The following is a 26,954-nucleotide window of genomic DNA, read 5'->3' on the forward strand; positions in this document are numbered from 1 at the left end:
TCAGACCTATTGTGCTGACAGACAAGTGGCAGATTCCGCATGCACAGCAACAGCCTATCATACTGGAGTTAAGGCCAACTACGAGACTATTGGAGTATCGCCAATGGTATTGAAGACTGATTGTCAAAGTGCCACAAAAGTTGAAAATCAGCTGGAATCGATTGCTAGCAAGGCTCAAGCTGCAGGAAAGGCTACAGGAATTGTAACAACAACACGCGTCACACATGCTAGTCCAGCAGGGGCATATGCTCATACTGCACATCGTGACTATGAAAGTGACAAGGATATCCTTCGCCTGGGAAATGATCCAAATATCTGTGTCGATATTGGTCGCCAATTAGTGGAAAATTTAGTATCGAGCAAGTTTAATGTTGTCATGGGTGGAGGTGCTAGCAAATTGTTGCCAAATGGGACTGACCATCGCTCTGGATATATGGGAGAACGTTTAGATGGTAGACATCTCATTGACGAGTGGATTAACGCCAAACAAGGTCCATCTATGTTTGCTTATACCAGGCAACATCTAAAAGAGTTTAATGCAAATGCAACAAATAACCTTATTGGAATTTTCACCAATAGCCATATGAATTATAATCTTGACAATGATGGATCACAGCCATCGCTTAAAGAAATGACAGTCGCTGCTATATCAGTTCTAAAGAATGAACCCAACGGGTTCTTTTTGTTTATAGAAGGCGGACGCATTGATCACGCTCACCACGAAACAAAAGCCAAGAAAGCTCTAGATGAAACTGTCCAGTTCGATGAAGCAATTCAACAAGCCTACGAACTTACCAATCCAGAAGACACGCTAATTGTGGTGAGTGCTGACCATGGCCACACTATGACAATAAATGGCTATCCGCTATTGGGCACCAGTATTACCGGTGTAGGTACTGATAAAACCGATATTGATTTTCTTCCCTACACAACATTGTCATATGCTAATGGTCCTGCTTTTAATCATTTCCTGTATTCAACCAAGAGCAAACATAGTTTACGAAATTCTTATCATAGATTTCTCTATGGGAACGATATGGATGAAGTCAAACGTTACGACGTTAGAAAAATGTCGAAAATCGGTAAGTACCAAAAATCTTTTAACTGGAATTAGTGGCACCAGATATTTCAGATTCACTTAGTCATGTATTATTAATACTAAACGATTATAAAAAAAACTGAGCTACATTATGGATCGAATTAGTATTGTTGTACACCAAAAGAAAAATTCTTTGAAATACTCTAACATTTATTGCAGCACTTTATTTGTGTATTTTTGTAACTTTTATTTTTTAACACCAAAAGAAAACTTTGTCTAATATTTCGTTTCTCAGGAAAGAAAACATTCAGTTTATTAAAAAATAAGTACAAAGAACTAGCTAAATCAGGTCGAAGTGAGAAGATGCAATACAATGAAAGGGTCATAGCATATGCTGAAATTTTGGCTTTAGGGTTTTTTTCCACGAACTTTTTCCTTTCCCGGGAAAGCGCCATTGTTTTCGAATTTCCCGGGTTACCGGTCAAAGGGAAACTTGCTTCGATGTGGCATATATTTAGACATTTGAATAAATTGGAAATCGCCTAAAGCTATGGTTATAAGGCGCTGTCTGGACAACTAACAATGTATATTATACTAAAACAAACGGCTCGGCCAGGCCGAAGCTTATGTACCCTCCACCATGGATTGCGTAGAAACTTCTACTGAAGACTGTCATCCATAATCGAATTACAATTTTGCCGAGGGCAAGGTATCTTAAAACTTCCTAACACCGTAATATATACCACATAGTCCATACGTGGTATATATTAAACTAAATAAGGCCGATAAATACGTATATAATACAGTTTAAAGTTTTTATAGAAATAAAATTTTGACAAAATAAAATTTTGACAACATTTTCTATAGAAGTAAAACTTGGAAAAAAAAAATTCTATAGAAATAAAATTTGGAAAAAATTTTCTATAGAAATAAAATTTGGAAAAAATTTTCTATAGAAATAAAATTTGGAAAAAATTTTCTATAGAAATAAAATTTTGACAAAATTTTCTATAGAAATAAAATTTTGACAAAATTTTCTATAGAAATAAAATTTTGACAAAATTTTCTATAGAAATAAAATTTTGACAAAATTTTCTATAGAAATAAACTTTTGACAAAATTTTCTATAGAAATAACATTTTGACAATGTTTTCTATAAAAATAAAATGTTGGTAGATTATTTTTGGCTCGAGTGGCAACCATCATTATGAACCGATATGAACCAATTTTTGTGTGATTGGGGATCGGCTATATATAACTATAGACCGATATGGACCAATTTTGGCATGGTTATTAGCGACCTTATACTAACACCACGTTGCAAATTTCAACCGGATCGGATGAATTTTGCTCCTCTAAGAGGCTCCGGAGGTCAAATCTGGGGATCGGTTTATATGGGAGCTATATATAATTATGGACCGATATGGACCAATTTTGGCATGGTTGTTAGAGACAATATACTAACACCACGTACCAAATTTCAATCGGATCGGATGACTTTTGCTCCTCTAAGAGGCTCCGGAGGTCAAATCTGGGGATCGGTTTATATGGGAGCTATATATAATTATGGGCCGATGTGGACCAATTTTTGCATGATCATTAGAGAATATATACTAACACCATGTACCAAATTTCAGCAGGATCGGATGAAATTTGCTTCTCTTAGAGGCTCCGCAAGTCAAATCGGGGGATCGGTTTATATGGAGGCTATATATAATTATGGACCGATGCGTACCAATTTTTTCATGGTTGTTAGAGACTATATACTAATACCATGTACCAAATTTCAGCCGAATCGGATGAAATTTGGTTTTCTTAGAGGCTCCGCAAACCAAATCGGGGGATCGGATGAAATTTGCTTCTCTTAGAGCAATCGCAAGCCAAATTTGGGGGTCCGTTTCTATGGGTGCTATACGTAAAAGTGGACCGATATGGCCCATTTGCAATACCATCCCACCTACATCAATAACAACTACTTGTGCCAAGTTTCAAGTCGATGGCTTCTTTCGTTCGGAAGTTAGAGTGATTTCAACAGACGGACGGACGGACGTGCTCAGATCGACTCAGAATTTCACCACGACCCAGAATATATATACTTTATGGGGTCTTAGAGCAATATTTCGATGTGTTACAAACGGAATGACAAAGTTAATATACCCCCATCCTATGGTGGAGGGTATAACTAGCGTAACCAGGCCCGTTTCGCTGCGCCTCCCGAAGCATATTTTCGTTAACTTAGTCAACCATATCCTTCGATCTGAAAACAAATTCGAAAAGATTTGAACTCTTTTAAAGAGTAGGGTCAGGGGAAGTCTCGCACAAACACTGAAGTACTGATTAATCACTCCATGGTTTCCACACACGTGTCCCATACATTTCAAAAAAATCGGACTACTTGCTTTTTCGTTTATATACAGAAATAGGGTGGTTATGCAGATGTAAAACGGGCTGGCTTATCAAACGTCGGGTTTTTAGTTGTTCTGTATTCAAATCGTTGGACAATCTTCTACATTTCCTGTGATTTACATGCGTGGTTTGTCAAGGGAAGGGAAAAGTAAAAGTATTTAAAAATTGACCATGTTAACATTTGGTAAAGTGTTGGACGCGGAGAACATGCCTTTCCCAAACATATACCGGAAATTGAAGCACCCTCTACGTTGCCTGTCAACCTCATGTAAATTTAAGTTTTTACTTAAAAAAGTCTGACAGAAACCTGTGGAAAAATCATAAAATTATGTATAGAACTCCCATTTATCAACAATCCTCTACTTTCTATTTACAAAAAAATCGGACAAAAGGGAACACCCCCCCTCCTTCGCCCTTCCCCGACCAGATATCGTAACACAAATTCACGTACCCTATATTCATTTCACAAACTACCCAACTTCACTATTCCGTGCCTGGTTGGAGCAGACATCGAAAAATCATGTACGCTGTATAAATTTAATCATCTTCCCCCAATTTCAAGTAAATCGGAGAAGGTTAGATTTTGCTCTATTTTTTGTAAAGGGACGCCAATTTCTCTGCAAATTCCAAGAAAATCTGTAAAATTTCCTTCAAGTTTCATAGTGTAGGGCAAGGAGAAGGTTCCCCTCCAAATACACAAAAATCAAGTATACCATATTGATTTCATAACCTTTCCATACGGGCTTTGTAAATTTCAAGTAAATTGAAAAAGTTTAATTGTTTCACGGTATGCACGCAGAGAAGAAACATGATTGTCACGATCATATTCGAAGAGCAAAATAATATGATAGGATCTATTTTTGTGGCGACCATGTAACATTTTCAACTGCAACCATGTTGGCTCAGTAAACATGGTTCTAAGAAAAATAAAATTGTCCTCGTCTAAAATGTTATTATATTGATAAAAATAATTTTGTTTGAATCAAAATACAATGGTCACGATGTAAAATGTTATGGTATTTGTCAAAAATGTTTTTCATCCAGTTAAAAGAACATGGTCATAACCTAAAATGTTTTGATCTTTTTGAAAAAACTTTTTTCGCCGTTGAGAAAAGGACGCCACTTGAAAGAAGAAAACACAAAATTAACTTTATTTATTTATAAACTAATAATAAACATTGTTTTATTTTATATTTATAATGTCGTGCAAGCGAACATCACATATTTTTACACACTCTATTTCGGTTCAACTTCAACAATAAGTAATCATTTCATAATTACTTCGTGCCCATCAAATGTACAAACGCAGACATCATGTAACTGTAAATAAAAATATCATATAGCACAATGCAGAACAAACACATGTACATTTTTCCAATTACACTTCCCTTTTTTGTGTTCACATAATACCACGTGCCACTTCTGAAGAAATAAATGAACACAAAACACAATAATTCCGTATTCTTCGTCCATTCCAAGCAACAATCGACACACGACTGACGCGCGAAATGAAAATCGTATGTACCTGCTCAATGTTTTTATAAAACTTATTTCGCTGCAAAAAGTTAAAAAATTAAATGGTCACGAAAAAATGTACATGGTCTTTATCGCCATGTAATGGTTCTGGACATGTCTATACGTAACCTATAAAAATACTTTTTTCCTTGCAAAAAATCGAAAAATTTTATGGTCAGGAACATGATTCTCCCGACCATGTAATGGTCTTAAATTCTATCATTTAAATGATAGAACATGTTTGCGGCATTTGAGAACCATTTAAATGCTTATTGCCAACATACATTTTACTCCGCTAGAAAATTATTTTTACAAAGACAAAATACATGGTTTTCGCGTAGGGATGCCAGATTTTGAAGAGGCAAAAAGAGTACATTCAGCTTATAAAAAGAGCACATACGACAAAAATAGAGCACTCTTTTTCAAATAAAAGAAAAACATTTAATTCCAATTTATTGAAATATAATTCATTTAAGCATAACATAACATATAATAAAGATAAAATAACCTACATTCAACTCAAGCTAATTTTCTTACGATACTTTGTAAGTCATTTTTTGGTGTTTTTGTGAAAAACGTTATTGAAGAAGTTTCTTTACAGAGTACAAAGTGAAGAAGTAACATCGGCGTGCTCTTCTACGACCCTTATATATAAAGTAAAACACTATTTAATTAGAAAATAACGAGTAGGAAAATCTCTTTGTGCGACATTCACGTCTTTTCAGTTTACTTTTATAATTTTTAGAATCGCGTTGGATTAATATTTGCTGTGATCCATAAAAAGCGCACTTAACTAAAAATAGAGCACTTTTACGTGCTCTTTTGGCCTGTCTTGTTTTAAGAGCACATTTTGTAAAAAAGAGCACATGTGCTCTTTAAAAGAGCACGTCTGGCATCCTTATTTTCGCGACAATTACATACTCTAGATAAGCACTAAATGGATGCGGCAACCATGTCCAAACATGTTTTTTCTGTGCGTGTGGACTTGATGAGAAAGGAGGTCTCCCTGTGCCCTTTCATTTTTCCTCGACCAAATATTAAAAAATCATATATCTCATATAAATTTCATAGTCTCCCCCAAGTCCTCCGTAAAATTTCAGTAAGTCAACAAATTTAAGTTTTTTCACTGTGCTTTAAAAAAAAGTGAGACAAAGGGAAAGCCCCTCCTCGACCAAATATCGAAAAATAAAGTAGCTGTTCTTTGCCTAGACGTCCCCTTCAACCTTCCCTGAAGTTCAAGCAAATCGGATAATTTTATTCCAATTTTCAAAAACGCCGGCAAGGGGGAGGTCCCTCTTCCCGTCCAAATATTAAAAATCGGGTACGCATTAATAAATTCATAACCTCACGGCGTGTTCTCTGTAAATCTCAAGTAAATCAGAGAATTTTTACTTTTTTACAGTTGCCCATCTCCGCAATCAAATATCGAAAAATAAAGTAGCTTGTCTTTGTCTAGACATCACCCTAACCTTCCTTGGAAATTTCACACAAATCGGAGAACTTTGGCCCAATATTCAACCGTCGAACGGAACGTACGTGTTTTTTAATAGCGGATTAACTCATCGTAATAGGTACCTACTAAGAATTTCAAGTGTGGTGGGATATTAAGCCACCATGCAGCGAAATTCAAAGTCATCCACTGGGTTGCTAACTTCAGGGCCCAGTGGACGGGTATCGACTGAAGTTATAAATCTGGGCAATGACCAAGAGTTAGGCGCAATTAGTCGACCTGTAGACGGGTCGACAGGTGGCGACACTCTGACAAGTCGAACTTTTTCTAAGGTAACGACATCAAAAGGAGGTAATCCCTCACGAAAGAGATTCAAGGAACGCAGAAATGCTTTGTTTATCCTAAAGAAGTTAGGATCAGTCGACCCAAGCACGCTGTCGGCTAAACAAAGCGATTCCTTAAAATGGGCTAAAGGAATTCTTGAGACTGGAAAAAGGGAACGATCGCCGGATGAGCTGCCATCCTCCAAAAGGGATCAAAGGTCGTTTGCCTCAGTTGCTAAAGACAGCCTTGTAATGGCTATCATTAATAAATAAGCATTGGACGGTATGGTTCCAGAGCAAAAATTGGGGGAAATTGAGAATGCTCTGTCTGTCGTCTACTCACAGGTGCTGGAAAAGTTTCCCGGCCCAGATCCTCGACACCAAGAGGCTGCTTGGTATCAAGGACGATTTAAGCTAGTCGCATTTGAGGACCAGAGGTCTATAGAATGTTTTAAAGCTGCACTGATACAAATTGGTGAAGTTTGGGAAGGAGCTGCTCTAGAGTTAGTCGAGAAGAAAGACATACCGGCTAGACCTAGAGCACATGCGTGGATACCTGCAAACCCTTCTGACCCTGAATCTATTTTAAACAGGCTGAAACGATGCAATCCAGATCTTCCAACAGCTGATTGGAAGGTTGGCCGTTTGGATGAAGTGGATGGACCAAGACAGTGTTTATATTTAACCCTCAGTCTTTGCCACATCTAGCGAAGTCTCAGGGCCGTGTATGTTATGGCTTTCATTATATCCAAATGAAGGTATATAACAAGTATATACGGCCAGGCCGAAGCATATGTGCCCTCCACCATGGATTGCGTAGAAACTTCTACTGAAGACTGTCATCCACAATCGAATTACAATTTTGCCGAGGGCAAGGTATCTTAAAACTTCCTAACACCGTAATATATACCACATAGTCCATACGTGGTATATATTAAACTAAATAAGGCCGATTAAATATATATTGTTACGAATTTGATAATTATAGATATAAGTTTATTTAAATTAGTTTCCGTTAATTTAAAATTTAAAATTGTAACGATAAAATTTCGCTATCACTTGTTGGAATCATCTATTCATTTTCTAGTATTTTCCTGAATTTCTTTTATGTTCTTTTGTTTGCTTACCGAAATGTTAGTTTTTACTCTCTCATAGAATAACAACCCCTTTGCTTTGTTATTTTGCTTTCTCATTTCATCTCATTGTCTATTGTCATTGTTGTTGTAGTAATGCGAGCATATATCTATGTGAGTGTGTATGTGTTTGGCAGCCACCAGACGAATTACTTAATGGTCGTAGATCCTTCTAGCATTGTCTAAGAATGTTCTGGCGTTGCCAGAATATTGTAGTGCTACCAGAATGTTCTCGTATTGCCACACCGTCATATATAAAAGCGCTCGCATGCTGCTAACGAGTCAGTCTTAATTAAAGCGTTAAACGAATAACTTCAGTGTGAACGAATTGTAAAGTGTGAAGTCATAGTAAATAAATTGTAGATTGTCGTTATTTAAAAGAACTGTGTTTTAATTGTCGGATAATTAAAAACGCCTAAATATAAAAACGTAACAATTGGTGTCAGAAGTGGGATAACGAAAAAAAAATCTACAATGAAGTTTAATGAGCTTCGAGTGGAAGACCTAAAAAAGGAGTTGAGCAAACTGGAGCTGCCGACAACAGGCAATAAGGCCCAGCTTCAAAAGCGTCTACTGGAAGAGTTTGAACGGCGTAATATTGACATTGCGACGCATGAGTTTGATTATAAGGAAGACATTGATGAATCAATACTCGTCAATACCAGCAGTATAGAAACTCCGTCTGTGGCTTCGAGTGTTGTGGACTACACATCAATGCTCAGTGTTTTGAGCAAAATGATGGAGGAAAACTCTAGGAAAATCATGGATGAGAATTCTAGAAAAATGGAAGAAAATTCTAGAAAAATGGAAGAAAATTCTAGAAAAATGGAAGAAACTTCTAGAAAATTGCTGAAAGAAAATGCCCTACAAATGGAAGCAAGTTCAAGAAAATTGGAAGAAAAATTCGACAAAAATTCTAGAATTCTCAATGAAAAACTACAACAAATTTCTGAAGGCATGGAAAAACGTGTGGACCATATAGAAAATCAAATTGTGGGATTGGATAAGAAAGTTCTTTCTGTGGATGAGAAAATTATGGTTCATGATGAGAAGTTTCTGCACATCGAGAAAAAAATGTCAGAGCTGGAAATTAAAGGTGGTCCAGTGCGCGTCATCGAGGGCTCAAAAATCAAAACTCCTGTTTTCGATGGCTCAACGTCATTTGATGTCTTCAAATTCCAATTCGAAATGGTTGCTTCTAGAAATTTGTGGAATGACGATGATAAAGCAATTGAACTTCTATTGGCATTAAAGGGCAATGCTGCTGATGTGATACAAAGCATTCCCGCTGCTTCTAGAAATAACTATAATGAAGTAATAGCGGCACTTCAACGCAAGTATGGTGGAGAGCACAAGCAAGACATCTTTAGAATGGAATTAAGAGGTAGAGTCCAGAAATCAAACGAGACTCTACAAGACTTTGCAACAGAAGTTGAGCGGTTGGTGCTACTGACATACCCAGGAGAGAGTCACCCACTTGTGGACCGCATCAAAATTGAGACCTTTGTGAATGGCATTCGAGACCCTGAGATAAAATGTGCAACATATGCCGCACAAAAAGCTACATTCACAGAAACAGTAACATTTGCACTTGTACAAGAGACTGCGAGATTGCTGGCGCGGCCTCAAATTCACAAAGTACGCAGAGTAGAGACCGAGTGTGAAGAATCGAAATCGGTCATTGAATTGGTAAAAGAGGCTCTAAAGCAGATAATGCAAGAAATGAAGCAGCAAGCAAATAAATCTAGAATGAAATGCTATAACTGTGATAAGGCTGGACATCTTTCCCGGGAATGTAAAGCGTGGCGTAAAACGTCGGGGTCAATCTCGCCATCTCCATTAAACAATAATCAGAAGAAGGCGACCACAAAGCCAAGCGACTCAAATTCAAATTTTGCGGATAATAGAAAAGCTGGCAAACAAGTTATTGATCAAGCCTTGACACGACGGCATTGCAATGTAGAAAGCAGACGCTACTCGAAGGCTGAACCAAAGGAGACAGTTGTAAATGTCAGACAGTTACACATCGAATCTGGCACAGACTGGTCAACAGAGCAACATAAAGATCCCATTCTGAGAAAAATTATTTCGGCAAAACAAGAAAATAAGAAACCCAGCAAGAAAGACATCGCAGCCGAAAGTCCACTTATGAAAGCATACTGGGCTCAATGGGATAGTTTAGTTCTAGTCAATGGATCCCTGCAACGTAAATGGGAAAGCGAAGATGGCAAGAGCAGCCGAAATTTGATCATCGTTCCAGATTCCAAAATAAGAGATGTTTTGGCGGAGTTCCATAATGGTCCCAGTGGAGGTCATCTGGGAATAACCAAAACCGCCGAGAAAGTGAAGCAACGATTCTACTGGGTTGGATGCCAGAAATCAATTGCTGAATGGGTAGCCAATTGCGAGAAGTGCATGAAGGCGAAAGGTCCAACAAGGAAAAGTCGAGGTCCTATGCAAGAATATAGACCAGGAGCTCCGTTTGAAAGAATAGCAATGGACGTGGCAGGCCCTTTCCCAGTAAGTGATTCTGGAAACCGTTATGTCCTTGTGGTCATGGATTACTTCAGCAAATGGCCGGAGGTGTATGCAATTCCAAACCAAGAAGCAAAAACGATTGTGGATGTTGTCAACAAAAACTGGATATGTCGCTACGGTGTGCCGTCCGAGATTCACTCAGACCAGGGAAGAAATTTTGAATCGGCCATATTCAAAGAGATGTGTGAATCCCTTGGTATCAAGAAAACGAGGACTACACCATTACATCCACAATCCGATGGCATGGTAGAAAGGTTTAATCGCACTCTGGAGGAACATCTTCGAAAAGTAGTGGACAACGGCCAGAGGGACTGGGACGAGCATATACCAAAGTTTTTGCTGTCGTATAGATCTGCCATTCATGATTCCACCTCTCGAACACCGGCCAATGTTCTATTCGGAACTGAGTTGAAGTTGCCTGGTGATCTGATATTCGGTGCTAAACCTAATGAGCTCGCCATGGAAGAAAACAGAAACGACATCCCAAACACTTTCGGTGAAGTTCACGAATCAGTGCGCAACAAAATAAAAATGGTCAGCAACAGAATGAAGGCGAGATACGATCGTGCTGTAAATACTGAAGGCTTCCAAGAAGAAGAATTGGTTCTGCTATTTAACCCGCAACGAAAGAAAGGATTGTGTCCTAAACTGCAAACACAGTGGGAAGGCCCATACAAAGTCATCAAGAAGATCAATGATGTTGTATACCGGATTCAGAAGGACGACAGCCCTAGATCAAAGATGAAAGTTGTACATCTGGAACGATTGGCTCCTTACGGAACAGGTTCTGTGCCTGTTCGGGACGAACAGGCTTAAGCGGGAGGCAGTGTTACGAATTTGATAATTATAGATATAAGTTTATTTAAATTAGTTTCCGTTAATTTAAAATTTAAAATTGTAACGATAAAATTTCGCTATCACTTGTTGGAATCATCTATTCATTTTCTAGTATTTTCCTGAATTTCTTTTATGTTCTTTTGTTTGCTTACCGAAATGTTAGTTTTTACTCTCTCATAGAATAACAACCCCTTTGCTTTGTTATTTTGCTTTCTCATTTCATCTCATTGTCTATTGTCATTGTTGTTGTAGTAATGCGAGCATATATCTATGTGAGTGTGTATGTGTTTGGCAGCCACCAGACGAATTACTTAATGGTCGTAGATCCTTCTAGCATTGTCTAAGAATGTTCTGGCGTTGCCAGAATATTGTAGTGCTACCAGAATGTTCTCGTATTGCCACACCGTCATATATAAAAGCGCTCGCATGCTGCTAACGAGTCAGTCTTAATTAAAGCGTCAAACGAATAACTTCAGTGTGAACGAATTGTAAAGTGTGAAGTCATAGTAAATAAATTGTAGATTGTCGTTATTTAAAAGAACTGTGTTTTAATTGTCGGATAATTAAAAACGCCTAAATATAAAAACGTAACAATATGTATATAATTAAGTTTAAAGTTTTTATAGAAATAAAATTTTGACAACATTTTCTATAGAAGTAAAACTTGGAAAAAAATTCTATAGAAATAAAGTTTTGACAAAATTTTCTGTAGAAATAAAATTTTGACAAAATTTTATATAGAAATAAAATTTTGACAAAATTTTCTATAGAAATAATATTTTGGCAATGTTTTCTATAAAAATAAAATTTTGGTAGATTATTTTTGGCTGGAGTGGCAACCATGATTATGAACCGATATGAACCAATTTTTGTGTGATTGGCTATATATAACTATAGACCGATACGGACCAATTTTGGCATGGTTATTAGCGGCCTTATACTAACACCACGTTTCAAATTTCAACCGGATCGGATGAATTTTGCTCCTCCAAGAGGCTCCAGAGTTCAAATCTGGAGAACGGTTTATATGGGGGCTATATATAATTATGGACCGATATGGACCAATTATTGCGTGTTTGTTAGAGACCACATTCTAACACCATGTTCCAAATTTCAACCGGATCGGATGAATTTTGCTCCTCCAAGAGGCTCCGGAGGACAAATCTGGGGATCGATTTATATGGGGGCTATATATAATTAAGGACCGATGTGGACCAATTCCTGCATGGTTGCTGGATACCATATTCTAACACCATGTACCAAATTTCAATCGGATCGGATGACTTTTGCTCCTCTAAAAGGCTCCGGAGGTCAAATCTGGGGATCGGTTTATATGGGGGCTATATATAATTATGGGCCAATATGGACCAATTTTTGCATGGTCATTAGAGAACATATACCAACACCATGTACCAAATTTCAGCCGGATCGGATGAAATTTGCTTCTCTTAGAGGCTCCGCAAGCCAAATCGGGGGATCGGTTTATATGGAGGCTATATATAATTATGGACCGATGCGGCCCAATTTTTGCATGGTTGTTAGAGACTAGAGGTCTGCATCGAATAACTTTTCACTGCATGTATGCAATTCGCTGTCGAATATAGTACATACACTGTCTTTCTCTCAGAGCGCAAGTAGTGAAGTGAAGAGAACACTTGCTTGTCAAATACCACCAAGTACTTATCCGAAACAATATGTGTTCCGAAAAAAAGGAACAATAAAAATGTAAGTACTTGAGAAAAAGTACAACATGGATTCTCTTCACTTCACGTGGTACCACAAGTATTTCTCAGTATGTGCGAAGCAAAACTTTCCATTATTATTAATCATAGATATGTATGTATATCACATATTTCATATATTTATGTATGTCACACACTTACCTTAACGTTTGCCCCTCTTTATAACAAACCAAAACATATATTATGGAGAGTAACTGTTTTTTTGTATTTCTGAAACTGCATGTGGTACATGGAGTACTCTATGAAGTTTTGTTCGCGCAACATACTCGACGTGATCACTCTGAGTACACTTCAATAAGAGAGAAAGAGGAATATGTGTTTGTTTATAGTGAAGACATCAGAGTAGCAACAAGAAGTTACTCGTGGCTTTTGGTGTTCATCAAAATGTGTACCAATTGTTTTGCAACTCTTTCAAATAGATGTACTCATGTAGCAAGTACACGTGTACTCTGCATTTACAAATGGAACTGTGCAGACCTCTATTAGAGACCATATACTAACACCATGTACCAAATTTCAGCCGGATCGGATGAAATTTGGTTTTCTTAGAGCAATCGCAAGCCAAATTTGGGGGTCCGTTTATATGGGTGCTATACGTAAAAGTGGACCGATATGACCCATTTGCAATACCATCCGACCTACATCAATAACAACTACTTGTACCAAGTTTCAAGTCGATGGCTTGTTTCGTTCGGAAGTTAGAGTGATTTCAACAGACGGACGGACGGACATGCTCAGATCGACTCAGAATTTCACCCCGACCCAGAATATATATACTTTATGGGGTCTTAGAGCAATATTTCGATGTGTTACAAACGGAATGACAAAGTTAATATACCCCCATCTTATGGTGGAGGGTATAAAAACGATCAGCTAAAGGATTCAGAAATGGACAAGCCTCTGTCTGAATCAGAAGTAAGCGGATCCTCTTGCGAAGTCGAGGAAGATAACAAAGTTGAAGACATGGATAGATACCGTATGCGTGACGATGTTTCTACTGCCTCAGAACTCACCAAAGTTGAACCTATGGTTATTGCTAGAGTCACCGACATCTCTGAAGAGGGCATTCTTGATGACTCGATTGAAGCGGCTGATGTGACGGTTGTTGAAAATCTCGATGGTCTTACGGATCCTCCAAATAAATCTTCATCATTGTAAGGCTGCATGTGCTGCCTTAAAAGTTGTCCTGATGAAAGGGGACATAGACATAGTTCTTATTCAAGAACCATATGTTTATAGAAACAAAATATGTGAATTAAGTACTCCGGGGTTCAAACTATTGCAGTATACTGGTAATGATCCACCAACTCCGCTCCAGGATTCATTAAAACATTGGAGGGCAATTGGACAACGTCCAGTGAGGAGACGCTGGTGGTACTATTGGACACACATTTTCCTGGAAACCAGACGGTTGAACCAGGTTCTGGCGGTGCCACAGTGGCTCAGCGGTCGTTTCCTATCGAGGAAATTGTATCGGAATCTAGAATAAGATGGGCGTTAAATAGCTTTGGACCATTCAAATCCCCCGGACCTGATGGAATTACTCCGGCGGAGTTACAAGCAGTGACTGACAGAATAATCCCCTGGTTGTCGGCGATATATAAAGGATGTATCAACTGACAACTCTGAATGTTGATCCATGTATAAGGCTGTTAGACGAACTTCTAATGAAGAGACGTATTTCAGCCACACTAGGACAAGCAAACATACAAAGGTATGTGAACAGAGGCACTCCCCAAGGAGGAGTTCTATCACCTCTTCTTTGGAATGTTGCTATAAATAACCTTCTGGTTTCCCTAGAAAAAGAAAGGATAAAACTGGTGGCATGCGCAGATGATGTGGCTCTAGCAGTCACGGGAAAATTCCAATCCACAATCAGAGATATTATTCAGAGGGCCCCCCGGATGACTGAGAAATGGGCGAAAGACAATGGTCTTGGGGTAAATCCTGCAAAGACAGAACTAGTCATGTACTGCAAAGATCGCAAAACTCCCACGGTTAGGCCCATTTCCTTAGGGGGAATTGAAATTCCCTTTGGTGAGTGTGCAAAATACCTTGGCGTTATTTTGGACAGGAAGCTGAACTTTAAGCGTAATATTGAAGAAAGGGCGAGGAAAGCAACGGTAGCTTTATACTCGTGCAAAAAGGCAATATGGAAAAAGTGGGGACTAAAACCAAAAATTGTGCATTGGCTATACACGGCAGTCGTTAGACCTATAATGCTATATGGTGTTGTAGTCTGGTGACCGGCACTTCACTTTCGTGCACTTTCGACAAAAAGACTCTAATCCCCAACAGTTAGGCGTGGTGCACACAGACCCCGGGGAATAAAGAATATATAGATTTCTACACTGATGGCTCCAAATTGGATGGACAATTGGGTTTCGGAGTATATTCTAGTGGTCTGGAACTTCGAATAGCGAAAAGATTACCTAATCACTGTAGTGTTTTTCAGGCTGAAATATTAGCAATAAGAGAGGTGGCGAATTGGTTGAGAAGTAATGTTCCAAAAAATGTGGGCATTAATATATACTCAGACAGTCAACCTGCAATAAAATCCTTGGACTCTGTGTTCATCAACTCGAAAACAGCCATCGACTGCCGCAAATCTCTCAATGAGATGGCTGAGCAGTACAATATTCACCTAATATGGGTGCCTGGCCATAGGAACATACCGGGGAACTGCGAAGCGGATGAGTTGGCAAGGCTAGGGACTACCTTACATATTCCAGGGGAACTAGAATCTGTTAGTATGCCCCTGGTTACCTGCAAGCTCATGCTGCGTGAGAAGGCTGTTATGATGGCTAATGTTCGATGGGAGAATTGCAAGGGCTGTAACGACACCAAGCAAATATGGTCCCATTTAAACTTAAACCGCACACTAGATATGCTAGTGTTCTCGAGAAGTCAGATATCACTCCTGATATCTGTTATAACGGGTCGCTGCCTGATAGGCGATTTTGCAAAAACTATAGGCGCGAAGTATAATGACTATTGTATGAGCTGTCATGATGCGGAGGAAAAGGAATCAATTAAACACCTCTTGTGTGAGTGTCCTGCATTTTGTGTAAAGCGCAAGCAACTTTTAGGAGCATATTGCTTCAGATTACTGGCGGATCTGGAAAACGTTAACTTAAGCAGTCTGCTAATGTTTTTGCAACAATCTGGTTGGTTCAACAAAAAAAAAATAATCAAGAAGGTTCAGCGGTTAAAACTAGAAGTGCCCATATGTAATAGGTACTTTTAGTTAATGTGGTATCACAATGGTCTGAATAGTCTAAGTGAGCCTGAATCTTAATCGGGCTGCCACTTTAACCTAACATAACCTTGGCCCAATTTTGAAAAAGTCGGGCAAGAGGGATGTCCCCATTCCCCACCCGATATCAAAAAATGAGGTACCCTACTTTCACCACATGATTACCCTCTACGTTCTCCAAACATTTTTATACCCTCCACCATAGGATGGGGGTATATTAACTTTGTCATTCCGTTTGTAACACATCGAAATATTGCTCTAAGACCCCATAAAGTATATATATTCTGGGTCGTGGTGAAATTCTGAGTCGATCTAAACATGTCCGTCCGTCCGTCCGTCTGTCCGTCTGTCCGTCCGTCCGTCTGTCCGGCTGTCCGTCCGTCTGTGGAAATCACGCTAACTTCCGAACGAAACAAGCTATCGACTTGAAACTTGGCACAAGTAGTTGTTATTGATGTAGGTCGGATGGTATTGAAAATGGGCCATATCGGACCACGTTTACGTATAGCCCCCATATAAACCGATCCCCAAATTTGGCTTGGGGAGCCTCCCGGAGCAGCAAAATTCATCCGATCCGGTTGAAATTTGGTACGTGGTCTTAGTATACGGTCTCTAACAACCATGCACAAATTGGTCCATATCGGTCCATAATTATATATAGCCCCCATATAAACCGATCCCCAGATTTGACCTCCGGAGCCTCTTGGAGGGGCAAAATTCATCCGATCCGATTGAAATTTGGTACCTGATGTTAGTATATGGTCTCTAACAACCATGCAAAAATTGGTCCATATCGGCCCATAATTATATATAGCTCCCATATAAACCGATCCCCAGATTTGACCACCGGAGCCTCTTGGAGGAGCAAAATTCATCCGATCCGGTTGAATTTTAGTACGTGGTCTTAGTATACGGTTTTTAACAATCATGCAAAAATTGGTCCATATCGGTCCATAATTATATATAGCCCCCATATAAACCGATCCCCAGATTTGACCTCCGGAGCCTCTTGGAAGAGCAAAATTCATCCGATCCAGTTGAAATTTGGTACATGGTGTTAGTATATGGTCTCTAACAACCATGCAAAAATTGGTCCATATCGGTCCATAATTATATATAGTTCCCATATAAACCGTCCCCAGATTTGACGTCCGGAGGAGCAAAAGTCATCCGATACGGTTGAAATTTGGTACATTTTGTCAATATATGGCCTCTAACAGCCATGTAAAAATTGGTCCATATCGGTCTTTAGTTATTATTGCCGATGACTTATTACACAAAAATTGGTCCATATCGCCAAAAATAATCTACCAAAACTTTATTTCCATAGAAAATTTTGTCAAATTTTATTACTATAGAAAGTTTTGTCAAAATTTCATTTCTATAGAAAGTTTTGTCAAAAGTTTATTTCTATACAAATGTTTGTCAAAACTTTATTTCCATAGAAAATTTTGTCAAAATTTTATTTCTATAGAAAATTTTGTAATCTACCAAAACTTTATTTCCATAGAAAATTTTGTCAAATGTTATTGCTATAGAAAGTTTTGTTAAAATTTCATTTCTATAGAAAGTTTTGTCAAAAGTTTATTTCTATAGAAATGTTTGTCAAAATTTTATTTCTATAGAAAATTTTGTAAAAAAATTATTTCTGTAGAAAATTTGTCAACATTTTATTTCTATACAAAATTTTGTCAAAATTTTATTTCTATACAAAATTTTGTCAACATTTTATTTCTATAGAAATTTTTGTCAAAATTGTATTGCTATAGAAAATTTTGTCAACATTTTACTTCCACAGAAAATTTTGTCAACATTTTATTTCTATAGAAAATTTTGTCAAGTTTTTATTTCTATAGAAAATTTTGTCAAATTTTTATTTCTATAGAAAATTTTGTCAAAATTTTATTTCTATAGAAAATTTTGTCAAGGTTTCATTTCTATAGAAAATTTTGTCAAAATTTTATTTCTATAGAAAATTTTGTCAAACTAGATTATATACGTATTTAATCGGCCTTTTTTTGTTTAATATATACCCCGTATGGGCTAACTTACAATTTAGAAGACAGTGTTAAAAAGTTTTACGATACCTTGCCATCGGCAAGTGTTATCGCAATCCAAGTAATTCGATTTGTGGATGACAGCCTTTAGTAGAAGTCCCTACACAATCCATGGTGGAGGGTACATAAGATTCGGCCTGGCCGAACTTACGGCCGTATATACTTGTTCATGTTAAAAAATAAAATTATTTTATAACAAAAACAACAGCGATTAATTCAAATTATAAATTTTTTAACGTGCGCTGTATGTAAAAAAAGATTTTTCGTTGAAACTTTTCTTGAATTTTCTTTGATATAAACCTCACAGATTCCGAGCGTCAAGAAGAAAATCCGACTTAGATAAGAAATATTTTGTAATAGCAAAATACAAAAAGCTTTTACAATGGACAGTCTCTTCCGATATAGCAGGATTTTTTGTAACATTAAAAATTATATGGAAAATGAAAAAAAAAACTTATTTCGATGTCACCATCGTAAAACAGAGTCCCTATATGTCACTATATGTTCGGCCAATATTCCCAGAAGGAATACACCATCTATATTTGAAATTAAAGTAACTATCATAATAAAAGTTGTCATGTTTGCAAAAGTGGTTATATAAGGTAAAATGACCCATTGTTTATAAAGTGTTACTTATGGTGATTTCGTTTGGGGAAAAAGTGTTGCATACAAATGGTACAACATTTTATGGTGTTACCACAATGTTGCCGAAACCCCTTGCAATGACAACACTATTTGTGTGTGAAAACGAACAAAAATGGTGCAACACTTATATAAAATCAAAAAAAGAAATTTGGCGGAAATATTTCGATTATTATTAACAACTATGGGTAGGTACTATGTTCGGTTTTCGAGTTGAAAACCACTTTATTTTCGCGATTATTTTTCCTTAAATAATAAAAATTATAAATGAAAACAAACCTATTCCTGTAAAGTCTTGCCGAAATCTAGAGGAACAAGAAACTACGCATCAATTGAGTTAATTTGTCTGCTTTATATTGAACTGTTTTAATAAAGTAACCATGAAAATTTCAACGCGAAAAGCGAACATAGTACTTACCTTATTACTGGAATCTCGACTAACACGCAAATTTTTCTTGAACTAAATTGAAATTGTTAAAACTTTTGATTTTATATATTTTTAATGATCTTACTTCTACTTCAGAGTACAAATTAATTACATCCTCAACAAAGTTTTTAACTCGCCGTTGGTCACTTCGTCCAAGCAATAATGTTGTAACTTCTTCCTCGTCGTCAGAAGAACTACTCTCCAATAGCGCATCTCCAATGGTTTTCGTAAAAAAAAACGCATGTGCTTTTTGCATTTTGCTATTATAATAAAAATATTTAATACCGAATTTTGTTGTCGCGGCACTAAACAATTGATATGCTTCTTCTTGGTAAATTAATCAGCTGTGTTGAAGAAATTGAAAAGCAACCACAATACACTCGTCACGCACTTTCTTTTGTATTTGCAACAACGCTATTATTTAGGCCGAAGAATAAAACCGTTTTCAACATCTGATTGAAAGTGTAACCCTCTGCACCGTAGACCAGCTACGGTGTAAAATGGGTTACACTTTTGCTCTTGCGATGGGTAACACTCCGTCAATCGAACGTGCACATTTTGGGTAGGCTGCACCCAATTTTCCAATCGAACAAAAATTTTCGATTTATGGGGGTAAGGTGTAAAATATGCAACATATTTTTTACCAATCGAAATCACCATTAGTCTACCAGTCTATTGGAATTTCGGTTTACAAAAATATGAAGATAAAAAATTAGGAAGTGCAATTGGTAGGCCGGGCTAGAACCCACGACTCGGACAAGGCAACTATTACTACTTGGTACCAGACTCAAATAGGAAAATGCAATTTGCAAAATAATTATCTAAACAAAAATACCAAAACCAATTCTCTACTTAGGCTAAATTAACCCCATTCACATGAGACTCTAAATCTCAAACTGGATTTGAAGTATCTTACTTACAAAGAAAATGGCAGTTGAAAATAGTTAAAGTAGATTTTGGAAGTGTAATGAAAATAGTACTAAAAATAATGTTTTTGTAGTATTTATCCCTCAATTTTATATAAAATACTGCAAAGAAAACTTCCCGGGAATTCTTGCACTTAATTCCCGGGAAAGCGGGAGCGAAAAAATTGCGAATTCCCGGGATCGGGATCCCAGAGAAAAACCCTATCTGGCTTATACGCACATCCAATTTTATGTTGTTCATCTAATTTCGTTATGAATGATACTATAAAGGGTGATACGGTCAAAATTTGGTCAAGGGAAAACGCGTGTAAATCGGTGAAATCGTTTATTTAAAAAATCAAATTAAATTTCTTTTTCAAGTTCAATTAGTATAAAATTCAGGAAAAATATTCAGTTAGGCTTTCACTTTTCCAAATCCGAATTGCCGGGCCTCACGCTTGACACCTGCCATCAGATTTTGTACAGCCACCTTCTTCGCCGCAGAAAGCCAGTTTGCCTTGAACTGCTGCTCATCCTTAGCAGTTTTTTGGTCTTCTTTAGGTTCCGCTTGACAATAGCCCAGTATTTCTCAATTGGGCGGAGCTCTGGCGTGTTGGGAGGGTTCTTGTCCTTGGGAACCACCTGCACGTTGTTGGCGGCGTACCACTCCATGGCCTTTTTACCGTAATGGCAAGATGCCAAATCCGGCCAAAACAGTACGGAACAACCGCGTTTCTTCAGGAAAGGCAGCAGACGTTTATTCAAACACTCTTTCACGTAAATTTCTTGGTTGACAGTCTCGGAAGCTATGAAAATGCTGCTTTTCAAGCCACAGGTACAGATGGCTTGCCAAACCAGATATTTCTTTGCGAACTTTGACGGTTTTATGTGCTTGAAAATATCTACTACCTTTCCCCTTCCTTTTGCCGTATAAAACTCCTGTCCCGGAAGCTGCTTGTAGTCGGCTTTGACGTAGGTTTCGTCGTCCATTACCACGCAGTCAAACTTCGTCAGCATCGTCGTGTACAGCCTCCGGGATCGCGCTTTGACCGTCGCATTTTGTTTATCATCGCGATTTGGAGTCACTACCTTCTTGTAAGTCGATAGTCCGGCTCGTTTTTTGGCTCGATGCACGGTTGTAGACGATACACCCAGCTTATTTGCGGCATCTCGGAGAGAGAGGTTAGGGTTTCGCTTGAAACTACCGGTAATTCTCTTTGTCGTCTCAGCGGCTTCCGGTTTTCGATTTCCCCCCGATCCAGACTTCCTGGCTGTCGACAAACGTTTCCCAAACACTTTTATTACATTTGTAACGGTTGCTTTGGCAACTTTTAGCGATTTTGCCAGTTTTGCGTGCGAGTAGCTCGGATTTTCGCGATGCGCGAGCAAAATTTTGATACGCTGCTCTTCTTGCTTGGACGGCATTTTGACAACTGAAGAGTGAATTCCAAAATCAAAATAGGAGCAACATTCTACAAACACACACCTTCAAAATGAGGGGTGTTCAGGTTTTTTAAATGCAAAATAGAAAGAAAAACGTCAAGTTTATATTGACCAAATTTTGACCGTATCACCCTTTACATTGTATCTTATTATTACCATAAGGTTCAACAGAAACTAATGGCAATTTCGATTGGGAAAAAAGGTGCATCATTCTCGAAATTGATTAGTAAGTATGAAGGATACTGTCATAGATTTTGGATCCTGCATCCCTCACATTATTATGAATTAACAATAACTTTGGAATGACACTATAACTTGGGCGAAAATGCAATGAGGGAAAATGTAGTGTAACACCAAGGCAACATATTTTTTGCGAAACGAAAACGCCCTTAGTTTTATATGAACTGATTCAAAAACTGTTCGACAAAGACTATGTGTTTATTTATTTAGTTATAATAAGATTTTAATATCAAGAGTATAGACATTAATAAATTATGTGAAAATTTATAAACAAACTACCAGATCCCGAAAGCATGTTACAGATTCACTTACGGTATGGTCTCACTAGGCAAATATTTGACAGAAATCAATAAAAGATTTTGTTGCCACAGTAATACCAGCAAAGATTTTTAGCTCATATTGGATACATTATTTTCCAAAATTGGTACCCAGATATTTGATATTTGACACTCATTTTGGTCAATATTTGCCTAGTGTGACCATACCCTTAGACAGTTCAGTCCATACTGAACTATACGTATTAACTAAAAGTACCTATTACATGTAGTCACTTCCAGATTCTACCATTGAAGACACCAAAAACTAGCGGCATCTCGCCTAATAAAAATCTATTCTATATATTTATTTAAATTGCAGCATATATAAAGGGACTATCTTGACCCATCAGATGATGTAGAACGCCGTTGCAAAAAAAAATCATTCTAATTCTTTGGCGAAAAATAGGATAGTCTTCCCATCACTTATAACTTTTTAACTCACTACTAGGCATTTTTGTCAACGTGGATTTTTTATTGTCAAATAAATCAACAAATTACAAGACATTACAAGTTTTTTTTCAAAAGCAATGTTGAATATTGAAAAAAAACATTGAAATCAATAACTCTTGGATACGAGAAAATAGGAAATTTTTGATGACAAGGGGTTTGTATTTGTTCGTCGCGAAAAAATGATTCGCATACCACCTATTGATATAGTTATATTTATACACCCAGTTAAAAATGTCCAGGCCCGCCAGTTCTCTAAAGCTATATACCCTTAAAACCCTTTCATCAGAAGATCTTTTAAGGAGCATGTCAGCTTTTCTTAAAACTATTTACTGGGGAATTACCAGCTTTTAGTGTGGTTGGCTGGGGTTGACTAGCCAATGATATTCTCCAAAATCATTGAAAATTATTTTTTCCAATTGACTTATTAACCCTATTGTTAAGTAATTTGCATGTCCTCATTGTATAGTTAATATCTTTTCAGGGGACAAAAACTTTCAATACCCAGCTGCCGCCCCAATGATTGATGAAACTCATGGCGGAGGAGATGTGGCTATATACGCTAGCGGTAAGTGTTTTTTATTATATCTTACACCACTATGTAGTCTCAGTCGATCTGTCTGAATCGATTGTGACCACGTAACCAATTGCTTCACATTCATCTCCTAACCCGATATAGTCTGTGCGTAAGATACACACAAAAATATTTTTTTCTGATTCAATCACGAAATTAATTGTTCCAATTAATTTTTAATGTCTTCAATCACAGAAATTATAGTATCAATTAATTGAAAGTCAATTAAAAAATTAATTGATCCAATTAAAAAATTAATACTATTCATTTTTGTGATTGATTTTTGTTTCAATTAAACAATTTGTTGAATCAATTAAATTTTTAATTGAATATTTAAAACTCAATTAAGACTGTACTATGTTCGCGTTGAAAATTTCGCGGTTACTTTATTAAAACAGTTCAATATAAAGCAGATATATTGATGTGCAGTTTCTTGTTCCTCTAGATTTCGGCAAGACTTTACAGGAATAGGTCTGTTTTCATTTATAGTTTTGATTATTTCAGGAAAAGTAATCGCGAAAATAAAGTGATTTTCAACTCGAAAACCGAACATAGTACCCACCTTAAATTGGAAAACTTTTCGTGAAATTTTTTCTGTTTATAGATAGAATTTGGCGTATATTATTATTTTATGATACAAAACTCCATAAGTTGTATATGTAACGTCATATGTTATATATTTAACATGCATTTTTATTAAATATCGTCATAATAAGTTAGGTAAGGTCCGTTATTTTTGGCTCTCTTACAATATTCAGTGCATTTGAATACAAAGGTGATAAACTCTTATCAATTCGATGGTCCCACAATTCTAACCACGTACAGAAAAATGTCAATCGATTTGATTTATCTAAATGTAACTTTTTTATTGCAAACAAATATTTGGTTTGTAGAGGAAGTGCATGAGATTCTTGTTCAGCTCTTGTTGTTGTAATGTTGTACTTTTAACTTTTATAGCCCCAGCAGAACAGACGTTAACGTCAAATTCGCCTATGGGCAAATGTTATAGGGAAAGAGGGCAAGACAGACGTATTCGTCCAATCTGCTCTACTTTCCAAGTAGTAATAATTTATAGATCTATATTTTATAAGTAAACGTAACCCTGCCGGCATTCCCCAGTGATGACAAAGAAGGGGTTTTCTTAAACGATGTTTATTGTCCAAACGCCAAGAACAGAATGACAATATTTCTCAAATGTTTTCTTATTTAAAAGAGTTTATGCTTAGCTTAACGGTAGTGATACAAATAAGAGTGATTCAAATTGAGTATTTCGAAAAATTGAGTTCTAATTAAAAGAGAGCGAGAGAGACTTAGTGATGAACCAATAAGACGACACTAATGATCAATTATCTAGGTGCACATAAAAACTGAATGATTAATTCTAACAATTTAATAAATAGAAATTTAATAAGAGATATAAATTAAATAATGGATCTATTTCTAGAAAATAATTAGTAAGTAGGTGATCTTGTTACAGGTTTTATTTTATTTAATTTTTTTTTTAAATTTTCCACAGCCTAATACAATTTTCCTTATCCCACGAAAATACTCACACGAATGTAAATTTTCAAGTCGTGTGAGTGTGAATTTTTAAGTTGTTCCCCGCTGGTACAAGGAACTAGTTTTGTTCCAGAATGTAGCCACACATCGAGTAAAGTGTAGTAGTTCTACTTCTGATTACGTTCAATGGGTTTGAGTGGCGAATTTAACATGGACATGTCCTACGCGGGTATGAATTGCCCCGTTTCGATTACTGATTCACCGTATCAGAACTAGTTGTTTAGTTATTTGAGTTGTGGTAGTAGAACGAAAGCAATGGTTCCAAAACGATTACATTGTAAACATATATGGTCAAATGTTTAAATAACTTCAAACGCTCAGAAAAATTATTTGTTTTTAATTAAGTTTTTATTTATTTAATAAAAACAATTAGTATAAAATATAAATCTTGAAAAAAAAAAATATTGAATACAAAAGGTTTAGCTTAAATAAATAAAAAATTGGAGTCGTTTCCCTCCACAAAAATCAATATTAAGTTACCCTTTTTCTGAAATTGGATTGGGAAACGTCGGTCACTGGAATGTAATCTAAAATTTAGAAAAATAATATAATTTCTTAATATAACTAATAATTGACTAACCTACCAAATATATAAAACAACAAGTAAGTAAAGTAGAAAGTCGGGCGGGCCGACTATATCATTCTCTAAGCCACGCTTACTGAATTAGTAAACATAAGCATTTGTGGGGTAACATCGATATAGGTATGGGAGATAAACCGCAGTTGCATATTTAAGAAAATTAAGGGATACATGTTTATGGGTGCTTTGTATCAGACTATAGCTCATAGTCAGTGTTGCCAGGGAAAATGTTCGGTTTACCCTACAAGGACAAAAAAAGTTCCCTTCTTTCCCATACATTGCCAAACAATTGTCCCTACAATATTTAAAACATGAATATGCAACGTACAGTATGTCAAGAAAGTGTTTTGACAATAGGATAAAACTTATGTTTTGTTCCAAAATTAAATATAATTTAATTTTAAAAAATATTTTATTATGTATTTTGCAAAGTATACATATTTTATTTTTCTCAAAACGAATTAACAACTCGATTTTTACTTCAATTATTTCTGGAATTTGAAATATTTGGCAATGTCAAAAGACTTTCTTGACATACTGTATGTAACTTTGAATAGAAATTTGTATTACCACCACGGTTGCCACAGTTGGTAGAACTCTACCCAAAACAGTAATTTGTTTTTTTGTTAAATCTATAAAAATAAAATTTTGGAAAAAGTTTCTATAAACAAATTTTTGTGAGAAATTTTTCTATAGAAATAAAATTTTGACAATAACTTCTATAGAAATAAAATTTTGAGAAAAAATTCCATAGAAATAAAATCTTTAGAAAATTTTTTATAGAAATAATATTTTGAAAAAAATTTCTATAGAAATACAATTTGGACAAAATTTTCTATAGAAATAAAATGTTGACAAAATTTTTTACAGGAATAAAGTTTTGACAAAAATGTCTATAGAAATATTTGTTTGGTAGATTTGTGGTAATCTTCAAATTTTGTTTTGTTTTAGAAAAACCCTACATATAGGGAACTTCCCCTACTTCTAGCCAGGGCTGTGGAGCCGGAGTCGGAGTCTGAAGATTTTGCTGGAGTCGGAGTCGTAAAAATTGTGCTCGACTCCGATTCCGTCTAAACCAAATTTTTTAAAACACTTCACATTTTTGTAACTAAGCAAGTAAAAACTTGCTTAGTTACAAAAATGTGACGTGTTAGTTTCCATTGCGTTATTCATTCGGTCAATGGGAGCCACCGTGGTGCAATGGTTAGCATGCCCGCCTTGCATACACAAGGTCGTGGGTTCGATTCCTGCTACGACTGAACACCAAAAAGTTTTTCAGCGGTGGATTATCCCATCTCAGTAATGCTGGTGACATTTCTGAGGGTTTCAAAGCTTCTGTAAGTGGTTTCACTGGAATGTGGAACGCCGTTCGGACTCGGCTATAAAAAGGAGGTCCCTTGTCATTGAGCTTAACATGGAATCGGGCAGCACTCAGTGATAAGAGAGAAGTTCACCACTGTGGTATCACAATGGACTGAATAGTCTAAGTGAGCCTGATACATCGGGCTGCCACAAAACCTAAC

General features: G+C 36.7%; 1 protein-coding gene across 5 annotated transcripts in view; it reads left to right on the forward strand.

The window, feature by feature from the left end:
* The window catches only part of Alp1 (Alkaline phosphatase 1), a 57,708-nt gene that overhangs the window by 15,341 nt on the left and 15,413 nt on the right, over window positions 1-26,954 (forward strand). For all 5 annotated transcript variants that reach the window (XM_075307442.1, XM_075307445.1, XM_075307443.1 and 2 more), the window contains 2 exons: window positions 5-1,082; window positions 23,202-23,285. In XM_075307442.1, coding sequence (XP_075163557.1) covers window positions 5-1,082; window positions 23,202-23,285 — 1,162 coding nt within the window. The remainder of the gene's footprint in view (window positions 1-4; window positions 1,083-23,201; window positions 23,286-26,954) is intronic.

Source organism: Haematobia irritans, chromosome 4 (genome assembly GCF_050003625.1).
Source record: "Haematobia irritans isolate KBUSLIRL chromosome 4, ASM5000362v1, whole genome shotgun sequence".
Lineage (NCBI taxonomy): Eukaryota > Metazoa > Arthropoda > Insecta > Diptera > Muscidae > Haematobia > Haematobia irritans.